At 42.7% G+C, this 20,057-nt stretch overlaps 1 protein-coding gene and 2 long non-coding RNA genes across 7 annotated transcripts in view; 1 reads left to right on the forward strand and 2 right to left on the reverse strand.

Moving 5' to 3' along the window:
• The first annotated feature begins 1,621 nt into the window (after positions 1-1,621).
• LOC121085649 overlaps positions 1,622-20,057 on the forward strand; it is a 65,502-nt gene continuing 47,066 nt past the window's right edge. Inside the window, exons 1-5 of one of the 5 annotated variants that reach the window (XR_005827146.1) lie at positions 1,625-1,833; positions 1,945-2,064; positions 6,244-6,337; positions 7,487-7,650; positions 9,312-10,032. This is a non-coding gene — a long non-coding RNA (uncharacterized LOC121085649). Of the gene's footprint in view, positions 1,834-1,944; positions 2,065-6,243; positions 6,338-7,486; positions 7,651-9,311; positions 10,033-15,839; positions 16,153-20,057 lie in introns of those variants that run through there. The other 4 variants (XR_005827147.1, XR_005827145.1, XR_005827148.1 and 1 more) reach the window with 4 other exon arrangements.
• Positions 7,737-11,807, reverse strand: LOC121085650. The gene is made up of 2 exons (XR_005827149.1): positions 10,388-11,807; positions 7,737-7,793 (listed from the first exon to the last, which is right to left on the reverse strand). It is a non-coding gene; the product is annotated as an uncharacterized LOC121085650 (long non-coding RNA).
• SLC9A3 (solute carrier family 9 member A3) overlaps positions 16,566-20,057 on the reverse strand; it is a 53,160-nt gene continuing 49,668 nt past the window's right edge. The window contains exon 16 of the mRNA XM_040588523.1: positions 16,566-18,876. Within this exon, the coding sequence (XP_040444457.1) occupies positions 18,629-18,876 (248 nt within the window). The 3' untranslated portion in view covers positions 16,566-18,628. The remainder of the gene's footprint in view (positions 18,877-20,057) is intronic.

The following is a 20,057-nucleotide window of genomic DNA, read 5'->3' on the forward strand; positions in this document are numbered from 1 at the left end:
GGCTCATCACGGTGCTGCTTTTTTTTTCTCGGAGCTGCGCCGCTACCTCAGCGAGGAGGCGAGGAGCGGCGGCGGAGCGGCCCCGGTGCTCCCTTGTGGCGGTGGGGCTCGGGAGGGGATCGGCTCGCGGCGCCCTGCCGCCCCCCCGCCGCCTCCGGGCTGACCGGGCAGCCGCCGCAGCCGCCGCAGCTCTGCGCGGGGCTTTGTCTTTCCCCCAGCCGCTGGCCGGTGCCGTGGCAGCGGGCCGCAGGGGCTGCCTTGGGACCTGCGGTAACGCTGTCGCAGGGGGGGTGGCTCAGGAGCCTCTTCCCGTCTCTGCGAGCAGACGAGAAAGAAAGGAAAGCCGGCGGTGGAATCCCCACCGCTCGCCCCCGACTGCTGATTTTTTCTAAAAAGTATTACAAAGGGCAAGCGTCTAACTACAGGGGAAGGTTGGGAGGCAGCAGCTCAGGTGTCTCGCTGATCCTGTGTCGTGACAGTCAGCTCCTTGGTCAGAGCAGCCGAGGGGAAGAGGCCTTTTTGGTTTGCTTCCCAGTGAAATGGGGCTCTTTTGTTTTTTCTTTGTACCTGGGTTCATCCGGAATTGTACGTTGACAAATCAAGGGGAGTGAAACTGAAGGTCACTCTAGATGTTACTTTTCCACATATGCCTTGCGCTTGTGAGTCGGACTGCTGACCACGGAGGGATAACTTCTGTACTTGCCAAGGGCCCACAGGCTCTGTGTGCCCACTGCTTCCGAGTGCTGCGCTGCTGCTTGGGAAGCAGACGGGGAGGAATTGGTGGTGCCTCGTGGTTACACAGCCAGGCCTGCTGGGCGCTTAAACCAGCACGTCCAGTCAGGCAGTATTATTTTTCTAGATTGTAAATGAGCCTGAGGTATAAACCCACTTACATTTCTGTATGGTGGTGTACTTTGTCAGAGAGCTCAGTCGCACTGACAGAGCTGGCACAGAGTTCCCTTGGGACTCCAGATTTGACTGTCTTGTTGAAAGGCTCGAGAGCCTGCTTTGGAAGTCACTTGACAAGGCACAGCTTTGCCGTGATTTGGATACTTGAATTCTGACTGTAATGCCAATACCACGTGTTAGCCTTTCTCCAGAAGTTATAAAAGCAGAATGAGCATTAAGAATCTGATTACCTTTTAACTAAACGCAAAACAAAGTTGCGGGATGAAGTGACTGGAAGTCCTTCAAGTCTGACTGGGTATTATTGCCATGCATGTTATCTGCCTGTCTACCAATCGTTCCTGCCTCTTGTTCTGTTGTGGTAATTCCTTTGGGTAATGCGTTAGGCTCTAGATGTAGTGCATCTTGACTTCCTCCTGACCCCCTGAGATGTTATCAGTCTTTGCCTTCCTCACATTTCATAGGGTGTGGGAAGGCCAGAGAGACTGGAAGCCTCTGCTGTTGTGTGCAGAGAAGCTGTCAGCCTTCTGAAAGAGCATGTAGCCAGCAAGCGCATCGTGGTGCTTCGGTACCAAGCTGATACCACAGGCCTCAATCTTTTTTTTGTGAAAAGGGATCACAAGGAAATGTGCTGATGTTGAAGGGGGAAAGGTGGTGGGGGAAGAGGTAGGAGGCAGCTTTCAACCAATTTTAGGCTTAACTCCTGTGTTCCCAAGAATGTTTCTGGGCTTTGAGGGCTTTGCTTTTGGCTTTTTGCCTTATTAAGCATGTCTACCTTTCAGGGTAATGCTTTCTTGGAAGTTGGAAATGGTCCTTCTGGGACACCAAACCAAACCCCGTACCTGGGAAGGTCATTTAGCGTGCTGCACCTTGTGTTTTATTCCCTGTCGGTCACTTGGCCCTAGTTGTACACACTCTTCCGGTTTGGTAAGTTCTTACCCTGCTGGCTGAAAGATTCTGTCTTTTCACTTCCTCTGCTTGCCACAGGCCATAACAAATGTGTGTTCATAGACCACTTTCCTTGCTCACTGCTTTCAGATTTGAGTGTCGATGCCATGGATGTAACAGGAGAGCAGCAGCAGGATGTAGAGCACAAGCTGTTTAAACAACACTTGGATAAAGCTGCCAACCATGTGACTCCAGAAGCCGAGAGACACGGTAAGATGCTGTTCTGCCATTCTTGGATGGATCCTCTCATAGCCTTTCCATCACCATATGCCTGCTATGATATTCATGGGAACAAGGGACGGCTGAATTCACAGCGTTTTAAACACCACAAACTCTTGAAGAGTTTATAGGACACAAATCTGTTACACTGGCAGATCAGGCAAACTTCTCTGTGTGTGCGTATATATATATTATACTCAGTAATTTTGCGAGGCAAGTCTTTGCCTGGTCCCTCTGAAATTGGGACAAGGACTCATTGATGCATTTCAGGAGCTGTCGCGACGGAGGGAAGACACAGTCACTCAATATGAGTGATCAGCAGACTTCGTTTATTGTGCCTTACAGTCACCTTTTATGCCTTCTTATAATTAGCTCATACATATTACAAAAGTTAAGCTCATTATTGGTTAGTTGCCTAAATACCAAGTCTGCCCCTAGTTTTTCTTCTGTAGTTATCTGTTCCCACCTGTAACATTCTTTTCCCACCGCAATCTTCCTGATATTGTGTAACAAGAACAGCCAAGGATAGTGTATTTTTGCTTTACTTCAGATAAGCTGAGAGCGATGTGCATTTTTGTCCAGCCAGCTGGACTATGTCTATGTGACCCTTTTCAGCTAGCCAGTTATCCACAAGGAGCAAAGCTGCTGAGTGAACAGGCTTTTCCTACTAGAAATCAAGCAGCTGCTCTGGCAAAACTCGACTTTGGTTGCATCTTTAAATCCTAGGAGGCTGACAAATGGGACAAGCTGGTTAGAGGAAAGAGCCTCTCTCCAGGGAAGGCTCCACTGACTTGACCCTTAAGCCTAAACTTGCATCTTACTACATTTGCTTTGTGTGTGTTAATGCATACCCGATCAATAGATTTCAGTTGATTTATCAGTTACAAGTTGGAGTAAGTGGTCCTTGGCTACATAAACCTCTCCTCTGCGTTTTTTTACATGTTATGACTTACTGTTGTACTTCAATACAAACCGGGAACGATTCTGGTAGTGTTGAAATTAATGGTAATACTGTCCTGACTTTGTCTTTCTAAAATGTGAGGTCCTTATTATCTGTTCTGGAAGATAGTGTAGTTCTGTGTATTGGCATGAACTAAATTTGCTGATTTGTTGTAACTCAGATTTAACTTTTCTGTTCTTAAAAGCTTAAAGGCTAAACTAAGCCAAGAGCTGAACAATGGGTAGGTACAAGAGCTTCTCCTGTTGTCACAGAAGTGTGGTGATAGCGTTCTTACTGTTGCGTCACTTAGCAGCCTTCCTGTATTCAGAGGCTGTGGCATGACAAATCTAATGTCTGGGGTCAAACCCTGCTTTTCTGTATCTAATTCTCTGTTAACACATGTAGGCCTCCTGCCTTACTTGTGTTGACGGCCTCCACTGGGATTACTCTGTCTGAACCAATTGCTCTCGTTCCTTATATTATCAACAGAGAGGAAGAGAAACTTGGAGGGAGCAAACAGTCTCATCCAGGAGAGGCATTTTGAAAGCGATCAAATTGTATTGCATGCAGCAAGCAATTTCTTCTGCTGTCTGGAAAAATTACATGGCTAGTTTGATTCCCACCACACGTGTGGCAAGTTAGATTGGAAGAGTACACCCATTTTCGTGAAACTCTATGATTATCAGTTTCTGTTAGTAACACTTGATGTTCAGTCAGTTATTTAAATGGCAACTATAGCAGTATTGACTGGTAAAGGAAAAATGCACGCAGACGTGGTTACCGCTGGGCTTGCTTTAGTCACGACTCAGAGCTGGGCCACCACCCCAGTGAGTGGCAGAGAACCAGGGGATACAGCACAGCTTATATATGCTTATCAGATCATTAGTCAATGTCTGAAGTTTTTAGGAGTTTCCTTTGGTCCTATCGGTTCTGTGAATCCATCACCTGACTGTTCCAGTCGATTCACCTGCTCGGTTCCAGTCTCTGCCTCGGTTCCAAGCTCCTCCTTGGATTGTGATCTTCTTTCTGCCTGCTTTAACTCACACGCTCCTTCAAGCGCGCTTAGTCTTTGAACGAGCAGTTCCTATTCACATACACCAATTTTTCTATAAACACCTGTGTTCCTGAGAGCACCTGTGTGCACAAACTGATCATCTGTTTCTTCTCTGTTCTCCCACTGATTAACTGGACTGGGTTTTAAACCAGCCTTGGATTAGGGCTACGCTAGGGATGAGGCCTGGTTCTGCCACTTAGCTGCTTCAGTGCTTTAAATATCTTAGTTAAAAATACATTTTCTTTAATGTTAACCTTAAATTTAGTAAAGCATACCTAAATATTATTGAGTAGTATGTGGAGGCTTTTCCTGATCATAGTTACATTGAAATAGTTAATAGCTTAATGATTTCTATGGTAGGTTGCATTCTGTGCTGAGATGTCATCTTATTAATATCCATTGGATGGCGATAGAGGATTGAATTTTTTTATTATTATTTTTATTTACTGTTTCCTTCCTTTTAACATAGACCGAGTTTTCCAGCGTCATGTGGAATATCTGTATGCATATCTGCATGCAAGTAGAGGACCATGTTAACAGCAGGAAACTTTGCATGTGGGGTTTTATGTACTGCGGTTTCTTTATAGTATCTAAGCTGTGTGCAGTACCTCTGGGTGTTCTGTGAGACAACTTGACAGGCAGCTACCGATTACATTCAGAAAGCTGTTACTAGTTGCTGTATCTTGAAAGACTCCATGTGTTGTACAGGTGTTCTTCAAATGGCAGGAATCATGGCTTTGACAAAGCATAGGAATTATTAAGCTGCATTCTTCCTGACGCTATCTTTTAGTGTAATTGCAGGATCCAAACCCATACTGGTTGAATTCTTAATTGTACTCTCGACTTGTTTGAATGTTGTAAGCTGTAGAAAGTAAAAGCCTCATACAGTGGTTTAAGAATGGGTATATTTTCCTAAAAGTTTTTATTTGCTTGATCATAACTACCATAAAGAAGTGAGGTTAACGATTGATTTTCATGCATATTTCATACTTTCTAATTAAAATCTCTTTTTTTCTGTGGCTAATACAGATGTCTTTAATACTCACTTCTGTCCACCTGCTATACTTCCTAATCTCAACAAAGAAGGTCCCGATAACATTTTGTCCCCTCAGCAGTGTCTCACTTATCACCTGCCTCAGCCTTAGTTATCCAAGAAGCCACCTTTTCGAGGCTCGTAAGGGGGTAGTGTGGTGATACCTAGACAGTGAGCCTTAGAGGGCTTTTGTAATCTAGCAGACTTGGTCCTGTCCTTCAGGATTTGTGAGTGAAACAGCCTGGTTTTAAGGGGCCTCTTCTAATAAGAACCCATGTTTCTGAAAATTTTAGACATGCAGTTCCTTGGCTCGCTTATTCTGAACTCCAAAGTTTACAGACCTTTCGTATTTGTTTTGGTTTTTGGGAAAACAAAGGTCCTGTTTGAGTTTTTTGGAGGCATGTCTTGCCATTTGGCAGGTTTCAGCTGTTGCCAGCTCTCATCTCTGTTATGACTCCCTCTGCAGCCTTCTGCATTTAAGAACATAAAACTCTATGAGTTTGTGCCCCAGCTGTACTGTGGCTGCGCATTCAACACACAGGTGGCACAGACACTTGCAGAATTGTAAAATCATGACAAAGATAGAAATTCCTTGGAGATTTCTAGTAAGCCAGTGGTTAATGCATGTGCATTGTCAGCATCGTTGTACTGGAGAACTGAGTGTCAGTTTTCCGCTTGGGAGATTCCCACTGTGATCTAGTTTCATAGCAATGTATAACTGTGTTCCCTACATATCTTGGGACAGGATTATGTGCTATGCACTGCTGTCTGCTATTTAAAATGTTGTTTGTGCAACAGGTCCTGTATCGGTTGCAATTTGCTGTTTGGGTCTGCTTTAGACAAAGTTTTAACAAAGCCTTTGCGCAAGTAACATCTGATCAGTGCTCCAGCAAGGCTTACAGGTTGCTGGTTCTTTCTGTGGAGGGTGTTCTTCAGATGACAAATGCTACTCCGCTTGTTGATCTTACTTTGCAGCTCAACAGGCTCTGTGCATTCTTTCAGGTGAGCTTCGGGTGCAGGATGTGAAGATTCTGATAAAAAAATAACTTCCTTCATGTGTAGAACAGTTTCTGTGTGTAGAGCAGAAGTACAAGATAGTGTTTCTAGATGTGCCTCGTCACTTTGAATCCTCTTTTGTCTTAGAACTGGGGAAAGAAGAAGAAAAGATGCTTGATCCGAATGCTTTGGATGCTGATAGCTGTGAAAGCTGTTACGGGGCAGAGTCAGAGGACATTCAGTAACCTTTACATCTTCTTAGTGCTTGAATCGGTACAGTTAATGTGGCATACATGTTGGAGGGTTTTTTCCAAAATGTCTATGAAGGTCCGTGCAGTGAAATTCTCTTGGGCACCTGTTCAGAGAATGGTGAGAGCTGTTGTGTTTTAGTATGCCTGTGCTGCACTCATGATTGTTAAGAGCGTGCACAGTTAGGTTGTCTGTTTTGTCTGCGTGCCTGTTTAAGGGCAGTAGAACAAAGATTGTATCTTAGCAAACAAACCTTTTCTGGGATTACTTGGTGTCCAGAGTGGAGCTGTGTAAATTATTTCACTGTTCTGTGAGCTGTCTCGGAATAAAACCCGGTTATGGCTTTGCCTTCTCGCTTCTGCTGCAGGCTTTGCATCCTTATGGGAGCAAAGACCAGACACCTATCACTCACACAAATGACAGGCGTCATTCGGTGTTTCTCATTGCTTCTATCTGCAAATTTGTGTAAGAATGGATTCGTGATAGTCCACAGGTTCTGGATTATCCTTTGCTATTATTGTCTCTGTAGTAACTTAGTTTGTCACATCTGTCAAGTTGCATCCTTCCCCAGAGATGTTTCCATCTTGAGGGATTCACGATTCCAGCCTTCAACTTTTTTTGTCCAGCACAACATGGAACAGAGACAGACAATTGTTTTTTCTGGTGAGCGAGATGTTGTCCAGAGGTAGAAGAGTAATGAAGAAAGTTTGCCGTTAACCTTGCCTCCAATGTTGGCAGTCTTTCCCTAAAAACAGAGGAAGGGAGGAATAAAAACAGGTAGATGCTTTGTTCACATGGGGAAGTTCCAAGCTGCTCAGAACTGTGGGAGACTTCCCACAGAAACAAATGTCATTTCTGCAGCAAATGTATTTGCTGAGAATGGACTTGGCTGTCTGAATGGACAACTAAAGCCCTCTTCAGAATTAAGCGCTGCATTAAAACAGCTTGCATCCTTGTGCCAAAATCTCAAAAAGTATGTCAGGAAGCTCAGGCTCCTTCAGGAGCATTAGACCACCTTTCAGTGTCCAGTTCCTGAAGTTTGCTTCGTTGATTTGTTGAAATAAAATCCACCGGGGATTTGAGTCCTGAGCTGGAGTGTCTCTTTATCACTGTAAAGATGATGATGTTTGTGCTCATGCAGGTGCTGCAATACTTGTGACTGTCAGAGAAGCATACAGGTGACGAGGCTGGGCCTTTGAGAACCCGGATAGCATAGAGCAGTGCAAGAGGGAAGGATTTAGCCAGAAAATGCAAGAGCAGAAGAACAAGGGCTGCTGAGTGTACAGTTTCCCGGATGTCAACAAGGTGAGAGATGGGTTTTGCCGTGACCCTGTTGCATGGTGTTGATGAGCGTCAGAAGGCACAGTTGGGGCATTCTGCTCTTTTTTTTCCAACTTTAAGTGTTCACAGGACTGTAATAATCCCTGGGCTCAGCAAGGTACTTGTGCCTGTAGAGGAGTTCAGTAGGAGGGTCAGGAAAAGGGTGGAAAGGGGCTAATTCTCTGTTTCATGAGGTGGGTTGGCTGGAGAAGCTTAGCTTTTTCTACCATCCAGCTAGTGAGTCTTTTTACTGAGGTTTCTAGAGGGGGAGAGGCAGCTTCTTTGAGGTTAGGTTGTCCCACCCGCCCTTCTAGTCTGAAAACAGAGACCACCGGTGGGTGCTGGAGATAACAGTAAGCAACAGCTTGTCAGCAGAGTGGCTGGAGGGAGTGAAATGTTCCCTTCTTTAGAAAACCAATGGAAGCAAGACTATTGGAGTTGTCAAGGTTGAAGATGCTTAAAGAGATGTTTTTTGCAACTGGTGTATGAAAATGTAAAGATACACCAGATGACTATGTAACTACCCTGTCATTTGGTAGGTTACCAAGCTCAAAACACTTGGTTGTGCAGGTTATGTACCCAAGTACATTCTAGCAGTCAGGCCCAGGATAATTTTTTTTTTACTTCTTTATTTCAAAATCTGGAGGGTTTTTTACATCTTTGTGTACTATTCCTGGAGACAACATTCTTTATTTCTGAAAAAAAACCAAAACCAAATACACCCCACCCTTTTGCTCATGAAGCCAGACATCATGTTTTGAGCATCATCATGGGTGCTGAACCATTACAGGACCCTTTGCCACAAAGTGTGGTGAGCAGGAAAGATTCAAAGGGGAGTGCTGTGGGTAGCGAGGGTCCAAGGGTCGTGTCACTAGGGAAATTTCTGGGGGCCCTTGTTACGCACTTGGACTTTCGCACATCTCCATTCTCATCGCATCCGCAGTTAACATATGCGATAGGTTTGCACGGACATTCAAAGGTGTAATGTAGCATGTGAGCTTGATGCATTGAAATCTTCCAGGGGAGGGTGTGTATGATTGCTAGCAAGTGTCATGGAGGACTGGCATCTAATATCCATATCCTTTTCATATTCAAGGTTAAAATTTTAATAACCTTTGTCTTTTGGGGGATTTTGGAGTGTGCGTGTTTTTGTGGGGGTTTTTTTGGTGGTAGGTTTAGTGCTTTATTTTTGAACACAGCTTGTTTTCATGGATACATACATAGGACCACTCTTGTTTATTGTATTAAGGGTTTTCACCCTGCCTGCTCACCCTCCCAGTTACTTTCTCCACTCCATTTCTGTGATACCTTGTGATACCTTTTGATATTTCCTACAGCAGCAGTTAGTTCCCTCCCAGTAGACTTGATTCCTTCTTCTTCCCATTTTTATGTCCACTAAAATACTCTGCATAAAACAGTTACTGTCAACATTGGTATGTGATTATGGCTTTCCACATGACTGCCTATGAGGAAGAGGGGAAATGCATATCTCTTTTAGGACAACATTTGCTGGTATTGTCACCCATGACAATGAGTTGCTTATTGTCTATCTTACTTAAACAAAAATTTGAAAATCCAACCACCAGTATGACTGCTTTGTTTATATAGATTCAGGCCTTTTAATGAAAGATTACTGTCTCCTGCAGGTAGCTGGAAATTTCTACTTTGCACCGGCAAAAAGTTTACAACAGTCCCATGTACATGGTAAAGTATTTTCTTTTCCTGCTTCTTGTGACCTTGAGCTTCCAAGTGTTTCTGACCATTTCCTTTGAACATCTTTGCATTGCTATCTGTGGTAACAGCAGCACTGCTTCGGGGCAGGGGGGACATTGGTGAAATTTTGTTGAGAGGTTTAGAACTATTGGGAACGAATAGAAAAGTGTTTTCTGAAGGTGCTGCCACATGGCTGTGGGAGAACATGGAGGAGAATGTGTCTTGGCAGTCTCTCAGCCTCACTTGTTCTACAAAACTTTGCTGCCCTGCTGTAAAACAACCTCAGGTATGGTGTTCGGTCCAGGACCTGAATATCGGTATCTCTGGAAGGGATATTTTGGAGAATAGCTCTTGAGAATTTCAAGGCAATTCAGAACTTTCAGAGTAAAATTTCAGTTGTGAAGGACTTTGACTTCCTCAAGTGTATATATAAGCACAGTGGCCGGAATGACAGTGGTGGCTTGCACAATCACGGAATGGTTTGTGTCAGAAGGGACCTTTAAAGGCCCCCTAGTCCAGCCCCCCTGCAGGAAGCAGGGGCATCTTCAACTAGATCAGGATGCTTACAGCCCTGTCCAACCTGACCTTGAATGTTCCCTGGCACGGGGCATCTGCCATGTCTCTGGGCAACTTCTACCAGTGTTTCACCACCCACCCTCACCATAAAAAATTTCTTCTATTTAGTCTGAATCTACCCTCTTTCAGTTTAAAACCACTAATCCTTGTCCTATTGCTGCAGGCCCCACTAAAATGTTTGTCCCCCTTTCTTATAAGCCCCCTTTAAGTACTGAAAGGCCACAATAAGGTCTTCCCAGAGCCTCTTCTCCGGGCTGCACAACCCCAATTCTCTCAGCCTGTCTTAGGAAAGGTGTTCCAACCCTCTCATCATTTCTGTGGCTCTCCTGTGGACCTGCTCCAACAAGTCCATGTCTTTCCCTCACCAAGCACTCTGGAGCCGGATGCAGTACTCCAGGTGGGTCTCAGGAGGTCAGAGGGCAGAATCGCTTACCTTGACATGCTGGTCATGCTTTAGTTGGATGCAGCCCAGGATATGGTCAGCTTTCTGCCCTACGAGCACAGGTTGCTGGCTCATGTCCATTTTTTGACCCATTGTTACCCCCGAGTTCCTCTCTGCAGGCCCGCTGTTACTCCCTTCATGACGGATGCGCAGTAGCGTTACTGGCAACCTAAGGGCAGCGCATGCGCAGAGCTGGGCTGACGCCTTGCGCAGAGGCATGCAGCTTTGAGGCCTGCAAGGGCAGAACCGTGTCATTGCCAAGCGAGAGGGAATTGAAACCGTAGAGGGGAGCAGCCGCTCCGCAGCCCCGCGGTCTCCAGGTTGTGGGGCTTCTCGCTAGGGGCGGGGCTGTTGCAGCAGCGAGCACGCGCAGGCTGAGTTTGTCCCAGGGCTGCAGCGGCGCTGCAGTTCGGTACTCCCGTGCGGAGCGAGCGCTGGCAGCGTGCTCGGGTGACGGCAGCGGCGGCTCCTTACCGGAGGCAGCAGCAGGCGCCGCGGCACCACCCCGCAGGCCAGCGCGGGATCGCGATGCCGGTACTAACGGCCAGCAGTGCCGAGGGGGGGGGGGGCGCCGCTGCGCATGCGCGGCGCCAGGACTGCAGTACCGACTTTCATCAGGCGGCGGCAGCAGCGAGCGCCGCTCTGCGCATGGCAGAGTTTGCCGTCTGAGATGCTGTATACATAAGACACTATGCATCATCCATCATGTATGTGAAGTTTAAATAATGGTGTAATGATAGTATCTCTCTATGTGTCGACAAAATATGGACACCTGTTCTAAGTATGGAAATACTGGTTTATAAGGCCCATGGGAATTCTGTCATGGACTGCAGCAAGGCTAAAACAACAGAAAAGTGTCACGCTTGTCAGAGACTCATCTTCAGCAGCTTCTGTTGCTGCTTTTAATTATTTTCATTTTATAAATGACATGAATATCCTAGTTTCAGCTGGGATAGAGTTAATTTTCTTTGTAGTAGCTGGTGCACTGCTGTGCTCTGGATTTGGTGTGAGACCACTGTTGATAGCACACTGATGGTTTTGGTTGTTGCTGGGTGATGTTTATACTAAGTCAAGGACTTTTCGGTTCCTTGGGCCCCGCCAGCCAGAGGGCTGGGGAGGCACAGGACACTGGGAGAATGCACAGCCAGGACTAGTGACCCAAGCTAGCCAAAGAGGTATTCCATACCGTATGATATCATGCTGAGTATATAAACCAGGGGAAGAAGAAGGAAAGGGGGGTTACGGCATTTGTCTTCCTGAGTAACCCTTACACGTGATGGAGCCTGGCTTTCCTGGGGATGGCCTAACACCTGCCTACCCATGGTATGTGGTGAATGAATTCCTTGCTTTGCTTTACTTGCGTGCGTGGCTTTTGTTTTACCTATTAAATTGTTCTTATCTCAACCCTTGAGTTTTACAACCCTTTCCATTTTTTTCCCCCATCCCTCTGGGTGGGGGGAGTGAGCGAGCAGCTGTGTGGTGCTTGGTTGCTGGCCAGGGTTAAACCACGACTATGAATTATCAGCCGCACACTATTATCCTTTTTTAACCCTGATCTGGGAGCAGGAATACAAACTTCTCAGAAGTCTTGTATGCACAGTCTTCTCTAAGTGTACTAAATAAATGATTTTCTAAATCATTTGCCAAAGCAGTGTGATTCCACCAAAGTGATACAATTTATTGCCAAACTTCTCATTATGATATACTATTAAAACATTTCTATAAAGACAAATTAGCAGAACAACTTGACTTGTTTAAAAATATATGCAGTAAGTTGACACTTTTTGGAAAGTACACACACAAATCTCCAAACAACAGCACTCCAAAGAGTGACAATTTAAGGCACGTGATTATTTTGCAACCTTTGTTACGTAAATCTCTGGCTAGACCATGTATTTGTAAAATATAATTTCATATATTTCAATAACTAGCTTCACATCTCAGAGAGACAGAATTCATCCAAATGCAGGCAACACTTCTTTTTTTTAACGTTGCTAGGTCATAGTGCAGCATAATAAACATTGTTTAAAAGAACCTTATCCACAGAACAAAACATATAAAAGAGATGTCAAATATTTCTGCATTTCATCCTTTTACAACAAGGTAGGCCATAGTTACTGGCTCAATAAACAGCAACTGTGGAATTACCAACTTGCCTTTCTTTGACAGAGCATGTCAGCAAATTTAGAGACAAGTTTTCAGCCAGGGAAGCAAGACCTGCACTGGCCTAACCAGAGGCGAACCGATTTACTAATAGATCATCCTAATCTAATTCACATGCCAAAAAAGAAGCTGATGCATACAGTCAGATCCTCAGCAGCTCTAGATTTATGTTGCTGTGATGGAAATTAGTGGTGCTTGATTAAAGTGCGCTGAAGAAGCAATCAAATATTTGCACACTCACAGGACACATACTAAAATGTGGAAGTACACAGGGAGTGGGTGAGTGAGATAGATGATGAACTCTTATAACCTGCTTTTTCTATATGTAGACATTTGGAGCCATTGCCTTGGAAATAAATAAGGAATTATTAACCATTATATTCCAGCTAAGATGATACATACATCTATGTTGTCAATATAGAAACTGGGGACATGAAGCTTTCTTTTTAGCACATTTCAAATTGAGAAACTGTGCAAAACAAACCCTTGCTGTAAAAGCAATTATACTAGAAAACATCTTCCAGAGGCATTAAAGTCTCAGAAATTATGCAAGCAGTTCCAGGGAAAGGTCTCTGCTATCAGAATTGTCCATTTTGTCCTTCATCTGTTCAGCTAGGATCACACAACATACAGACAATGCCTGAGGCCTTTGAAAGTAAACGGGGAGTTAAGCCCTTTGTCTTTCCATCTCTTCCATTGTTAAAGATGGCATCATGTTCCCCTCTCTTTCATGAAACTACAGCCAACAGCCCTCTCAAAAGCATACTGGATCCTGCTGATTTTACACTGAGACCACTGTATTTGTAAACACTGTGGTGTCTATTGATCCTCTGTTGTTTAGCATGAAAGCATAAAACATTAAAGTCTTATATCCTGTAATTTTCAACTTTACATACTCTTATGTGTGCAACACTTATCTGGTGAAAACTCCCATCTGCTGATGATGATTTACAAATGTTTTCTTGAGGTAGCCTGTACACTAATAGATTAGGAATGTTCTAGCAAGCATGCAGAAAACACAGCCCACAGTGCGGTTCATCTTCTCACTGCAACACAGCAATAACCTCTGTACAACAGCAATAAGGAATGAAAGTTTATTTCAAAGCCAACACCTGATGAGCATCTTGCCAACTTTGGTCTTGGTACTTCAGCATTATGCTGTGAGACTGCAGGTTCAATTTTGGCACATTGCACTTCACCTGTGCTAACATTTGGGATCAGTCATGGTTCTGTTATATATCCATGCCAATAACTAAAATACTTGTTCCAATTATAATATCTGGAACAGCATTAACATGCTCTACTTCACCAAAATTGTATGTTCATATGTGCTCAGTTCACAAAAAGATGTATTTACATTACTGAATTATAAAATTAGCATCCCTACTGGTGACAGCCTTACCTCTCATGATGTTCTTCAACAAGACCAGCTCTGGGTGATGAAGCCTTCCAGTTAGGGACATTGGTTTGAGTCAGTGCCCAAGGTGACTGCAAACAGGCAGCTGCTTGTGGGTTGACATCGAAAGAACTAGTACTTTGAATCTAGTCTCTAAAGGCATATGTTATGTATCTATCTAGGTTGTATATGACATTTGCCATCACATCTCTGCAATTTCTACTAGCCTAACAGGCAGTTTTAGCAAAGAGAAGAAAGATAGGGAACAGGTGTAGGCACAAATTTTCACACATCGCTCCACTTTTTTTGGGTGTCTGAGTAAATCTCAAATTCGATACCTGACACAGAATCACCTAGAACCTGGGTAGGTAGGGTGAAAACAACCTGTAATTCCTATAGGTAAAGGAAAATTTACCAAAGAAAGCCTCTGTTGTATCCAGTCATAAGCAATTCAGATACCTCCCTGAAGGTGGCTTAGCTCATTTATATATGGTTTACACCAATATCTGACAGAAATAAGGTATACATCAGGATCACAGAAGCAGGTAAGCACTCATCTTTCTATTGCTGTCACAGAACCTTTGCAACTTATACCACTGAAGATTTCAACCCAAAATTTCAGGACTGGAATCATCCAAGGCAAAATAGAGATAGGTCAGAGGAGTATATGCTGGGATGTAGTGTTACACATCCATGAGAGGTCTCAGCATTTTCAGTTTTATTTAGTCTTCATCTGAGTTGGCTTTCTCTGATGTCTCCAGCTGTCTTCAAGATGATGCAGATCAGATTCATATGCATATGCCATAGGCATCTAGTGCAATCAGCTACTATCATTTAACAGAAAACCGGAGACAAAAAAATTAACGAAGTTCCTGACACAAACAGGTATATATATACATACACAGTAGCCAAACTACCTCTGTACAATACTCTGAACCATCAACATCCTGAGTCGTTGTGGCACTTAAACCATCTGGCAAAACATGGGACAGCATCTGAGGGACCATTATCCTGATCATCTATTGAAAGTGATACATAAATTAACAAGATAATCCAACAGAGTATTTGGAAGGTGTCTTCCAAAGCAGCAGTAAAAATGACAGATATTTACATTTCTGAGTGAGGCTAGATGAAATAGAGCAGCTTGATTAAGAACATGAAATGAGTTGTTTGTGACCACACAAACTAAAATTCTGAGCTAATTGCAGATGTTCTTTCATTCCAGTGCTACTGAGCAAAGGAAATGAAGGTGAACAAAGGCAGGCCTTCCCGGAGTCCTTGACTAAATTTCAAGATGCCAGGACTTTCCTCTCCCTGGAAAGTTTTCCACCGAGTCAATATCCCACTCAGTGACACAAATATTCAAGAGCAGGAAAATATTTTTCTTTAGCTTGCACTTACAAAAGGCACTAATCCACTTCAATCAGAGTAGACTTAGCAGGCAAGAGGCTAACCATTGGCTTCTCCTACATTAATTTCACGTATCATGAAATACTGAGTTCCATTACTGAAGCAGCAAATGCAGCCTATTTCTTTAAATGCATTTATGGCATAATTAAACCATTTCCATGTAGAAAACCCCAAGGATTTACCATTTGAAAAGATTCTTGGGTTATCCCTCCAAAAATAATAATGATTTTTTGTAACAGTCTACATGAAAAAATAGCAAGGAGGCATAATTCACCTTCACTGTGCACCTTTCATTATGAATGAGAACTTAAAAATGTAAGTGCAGCAGAAAAGCTCCAGTTTTTCTGACATCATGGGACACCACTCCCTTTCTATCTGAAACATCCTAGAACAGATCCCATGAACCAATAGGTTGCTCTCTAATTTTATAGAAGCCCTTTATTCAAATTATCCTCTCTCGTCTTCTCCTTTCAGGTAAGTCCTGGTTCACAACTGTGTTTCCTCTTGCTCCAGAGAATGTGGAGGGACATGGCAGGATGCTGGAAGAGATGCTAGTTTCTGAAGCTTAGGGTGTTGCAGAGGTTTCGGCCTGTGAAAAGAACGTCGGCTTTGTACACGTCTGGCTGCAGCAGATCTGTAATTTCCTTGCACATCAAGCAACATTTTCTTCTCTTGGGGCTCCTTCATATAAGAGTCTTCCAGCCCTTCAAACATAAGTAGAGAATTCTCTTCTTGTGAATTCTCTGACTTGTAGCTAACTTCAGAACAATACCCTGAGTTTACTGTTTCTTTGTTATTCGCATCTGTATCTGCCTCCCAGAAGAGATCAGGTACATTTGGGTCACAAGAAGCTATATACTCAGAGACAGGAGAAAGAGATATATTCCCTCTGTTTTCCAATGAAGAATAGTTTTGTGTCCAAGGCATCTGAAGACAAGATGGGAAGAAGTGGAGGGGGGTCACTGAAACACTTTCATTTTGGTTTAGCTGGTCATCTGAAGAGGAGTATTCGGTCATTTCAGCATCATGGTCCATATCACCTAGAAAGCATGATCAAATGAAAACATTGGTAATACACACTTTCTGTACTAGCAGGCTGGCCTTGCTTGTGGCTATTTTTATGAAAGCCTTAGGAAAGTGAGTGGTTTAAGATGGCTTTTTTTGCTGGGGAACTGTACCCTCCCCCAGTTTCTCTCCTGGACAACCCAAAGTGAGTTTATTAAATTCCTTATCATTGCTGTGTATGAGGCAAAACTTAGTTTCAGTGCTTGTGATGAACAACTGCCTGTTTCAGGTATTTAGGAGACGGGAGTCATCAGCTGGTCATTAAGGTATATCTTTGTCTTGAAACATTTAACCCTGATGCTCAGCAAGGAAATCATAGAGAAACTTTTGAAAGAAACTGTGCTTTTTCAATCAAGTAGCAGAGGGTATCACCAGGGAGTCAATTTCTTATTGACCAGAACCTATGATCAGTTTTCTGTGCACTTCAGACTGTGTAGAGAAACTTCACATTCCCACCCTTGGGTTCCAGTTTGCATTGCTTTTTAAAAAACTTTCAATTGAAATCTCAGTGTCATTCTCTATTAGGAGATTTTTGTTAAGGAGAAAATTCAGAGAGTAATCAAGGTCTAGGCTTATTAGCTTGGGAGATCTAACTTCCCAAAACACTTCCTAAGAAACACAGCAGTCAAAAACCAGTGAGTTTGATGTATCAAAGATACCTGCACAAGAACTTACAGATAGCAGTTCCTAATAATAAAATCAATTATAAATAAGTAAATAGAATGGAGGAAAAGAAGAAAGGTTAACAATAAAATGTTCAGCAAGTCACATGCCAATATTTTATAGCAATGTTCTCCGGCGGGAAAAAATAAGTGAATAGAATTTTAATGTGGATAAGTGTCAAGGAGAAGTTTTCCTTTTGGAATGCTGCTCATTGTTCAAGTCTTTAATCAGGACATCGGAATTTATCAATGCACAGATACTAGGTCATAAATTTGTGATCATGAATTCCACAAAAGTGAATTCATGATGAAACTGACTTGCATTTCATTGCATGATCCCTGCAGGGCCCTATGTTCCCTTCAGTCATGATGTCTGAGCTGTGACCTGACCCACCTCATTTACAGCACTCACTATGTTGATTGTGGAAGTGAAGGCTGCTTTTCAGTGTATGGAAAACTTCCACAAAGCAAGAATTAAAGGGCAATTAGGATATTAATTTAAGCCCAGAGTCAATTTAATTTTAAGCCTCTAGCAACAAGTTATTTATTGCATCAGAAAGCTAAGCATTTCTCAGGTTTCAAAATAAGGTATGGAGTAAGATAAACTCACAGTTTAAGGATAAAGCTCTAACCAAAACTGGAATTCTGCTTCTCCACAGACTGGCTGTTATGTAATTATCTCTACCTGTGCAAGCAAACTCTGATGCATTTTAGTAAACATGCTTCATTTTTAAACTCCTTCTTATGTAATTTAGTGATGACATCAACAGTGTCATTGAGTACTTATGCTGCAGCAGTGGGACCATTTTACCTTCCTGGGCATTGGATAAATAACCTGGAGAAGTGTTCAGAACTGACTCAAGGCTTCTTAGCAACAGGGTCAAAAATTATATTTTAAGCATGCTAAGAATGAGACACTCAGCCCAGCTCATTGCTGGTTTAGCCCCACCGCTTCTGTTGTACATCTGAAGGCTATAGAGTCCAATGGGTTAACTGACTCATCTAAGCTCTATGGGCAAACCATATCCCTTTGTATTAGCAACTAGATTGTCCTTCTGGGGCTTCAGACCACTTTGCTTACATATGCATGCAGTAGCAACAACATTACTTGGAAAGACTGTTTAGGGGGGTTGAATCACAATTACCTGATTCCTGTTAGGGAATTCAGATACCAATTTTATCATCTAGAACTGCCTAACCAAGAAACCTGGAGCCTCTTGAAAATGGATGCACAATATTCTGATATTTGGAATATTATTTTCTTGGCATTTAAAGTATTCAAGCCAAAACAAAGCAGGACCCTCATCTGCTGTAAAAATAGCAAGGCATTGGACCTCAGATAGTTGGACAGCTCTTCTACAGAAAGAAAATAGAAATATGTTTGTTATTCAAGCTGGAGGAAAATAGAAGATACTTAGTTGTAGGAAGGAATCAAGAAGGAAAGAGAAGAAAACCCTCAGAAAAGTAAGTTTACTTGTCAGCAGTCAGGGCTGATAAGAAGGCTGATTGAAAAGAAAGGTGGTATCTTTTAAAATATTACATCTGTGTTGATTCTGGGAGAAAAGATCTTGGTCGGTCTTCTGGGCCATCTGCTAGCAGGAAGGAATCTATTGATTTATTACTGAGCCGGAATGGAGCGAGCCGTCTGAAGTTGTTTGGAGAATACGGGATCTGCACTCGGGCCCTTTGTGATGGTACCACAGTATCTTCACTAGACAACCATGGCGAGAACTTCATGTAGATGCTTTGATCGTCATCAGCTGAAAATACTGGGTTGTCAATTCCTAAAAAAAAGGTCATGAGTGAACAAATAAAATTAATCAAAAAAATTTCTTGGTAATAAGATGCTTTGTAAAAGGAGAATGGCTATAGCGGGGAAAAAATAGGCCAGTACATGCCAGTATAGATGTGACTAGGCCAGCACACAGACCATTATACAAACACAAGTTGCTCTTTCTACCTTGGTTATAGCTAGTCCTTTTGGATTTCTGTTAAAGAGAAAAATTGTGTATTATAATCAATATGCAGTTATTTTGGGGATATCTGGAGATAAAAAAATAAGAACAATAAAAGAAGAAATTGTCCAGAAAATCTGAAGGAAAATGAAGCACAATATAAAATAACTGCAGAAGATTTAATTCAAACCCATAAAAAAGAAAAAAATAGATGGAAAACTACTGCAAATGCATAATCCACACAACTTCATAAAGGAACAAGATGTGTGTGAAGGAGCTAAAGCAGGTCACAGAATGGTCAAAAGTAAGTTACCAGAGCCTGTATAGATATCAAGTTTGTAGTGTTTGAACAGAAAAAGAAATTTTAAAAATTAGTCTAGGTCTGCATTTTGCCATCCGCTTACTTCTAGAACAATTTCCTGATGCCTTTATACATTCTTAAAGACAATTTTTAATGGGACTGTGAAAAGGCTGTATCAGCACGTCTGCCAAAAGAGTACAGGCACCAGTGGTTTTCCTCACTGCATGCCCTGTGTTACATAAGGAGTGTACAGTGGTATGCTGAAAATTTGCATACAAAAGTGCTAAAGAGAAATACTAAATTTTAAAACTTTATAAATCATGTCACGTTATTTCCGTTGTATATAATGATACATTTTCAGTCTGCTATTTTGGAGGAGCCTTTCAGGGATGGAAATCAAGTCCAATGAATGCTCCAGGAATGCTGCAAATCTGCCCTTTTCAGTGATTTCTGTGAGCTTGCAAGGATCTGAGGGAGTTACAAATTTAAGAGAAGGAATCCTGCCTGAAAGAAGAAGCATGAAATTTGTCACAACAAAGTGCTTCAAATGCAAGTACAAGGTTTAGGTAGTCATGCTGACAGCTTCTACCAGTAGCAAATCTGATGCTCTCCGTATCTCCAGATATCCAAATCTTGCTATCTGTTAATATAAGTATTAAGCAAATATATTTTCTAATAGAACACACCAAATCAAAACAAAACAAAAAAT

The sequence above is a fragment of the Falco naumanni genome, chromosome 3 (assembly GCF_017639655.2).
Source record: "Falco naumanni isolate bFalNau1 chromosome 3, bFalNau1.pat, whole genome shotgun sequence".
In the NCBI taxonomy this organism is placed as follows: Eukaryota; Metazoa; Chordata; class Aves; order Falconiformes; family Falconidae; genus Falco; species Falco naumanni.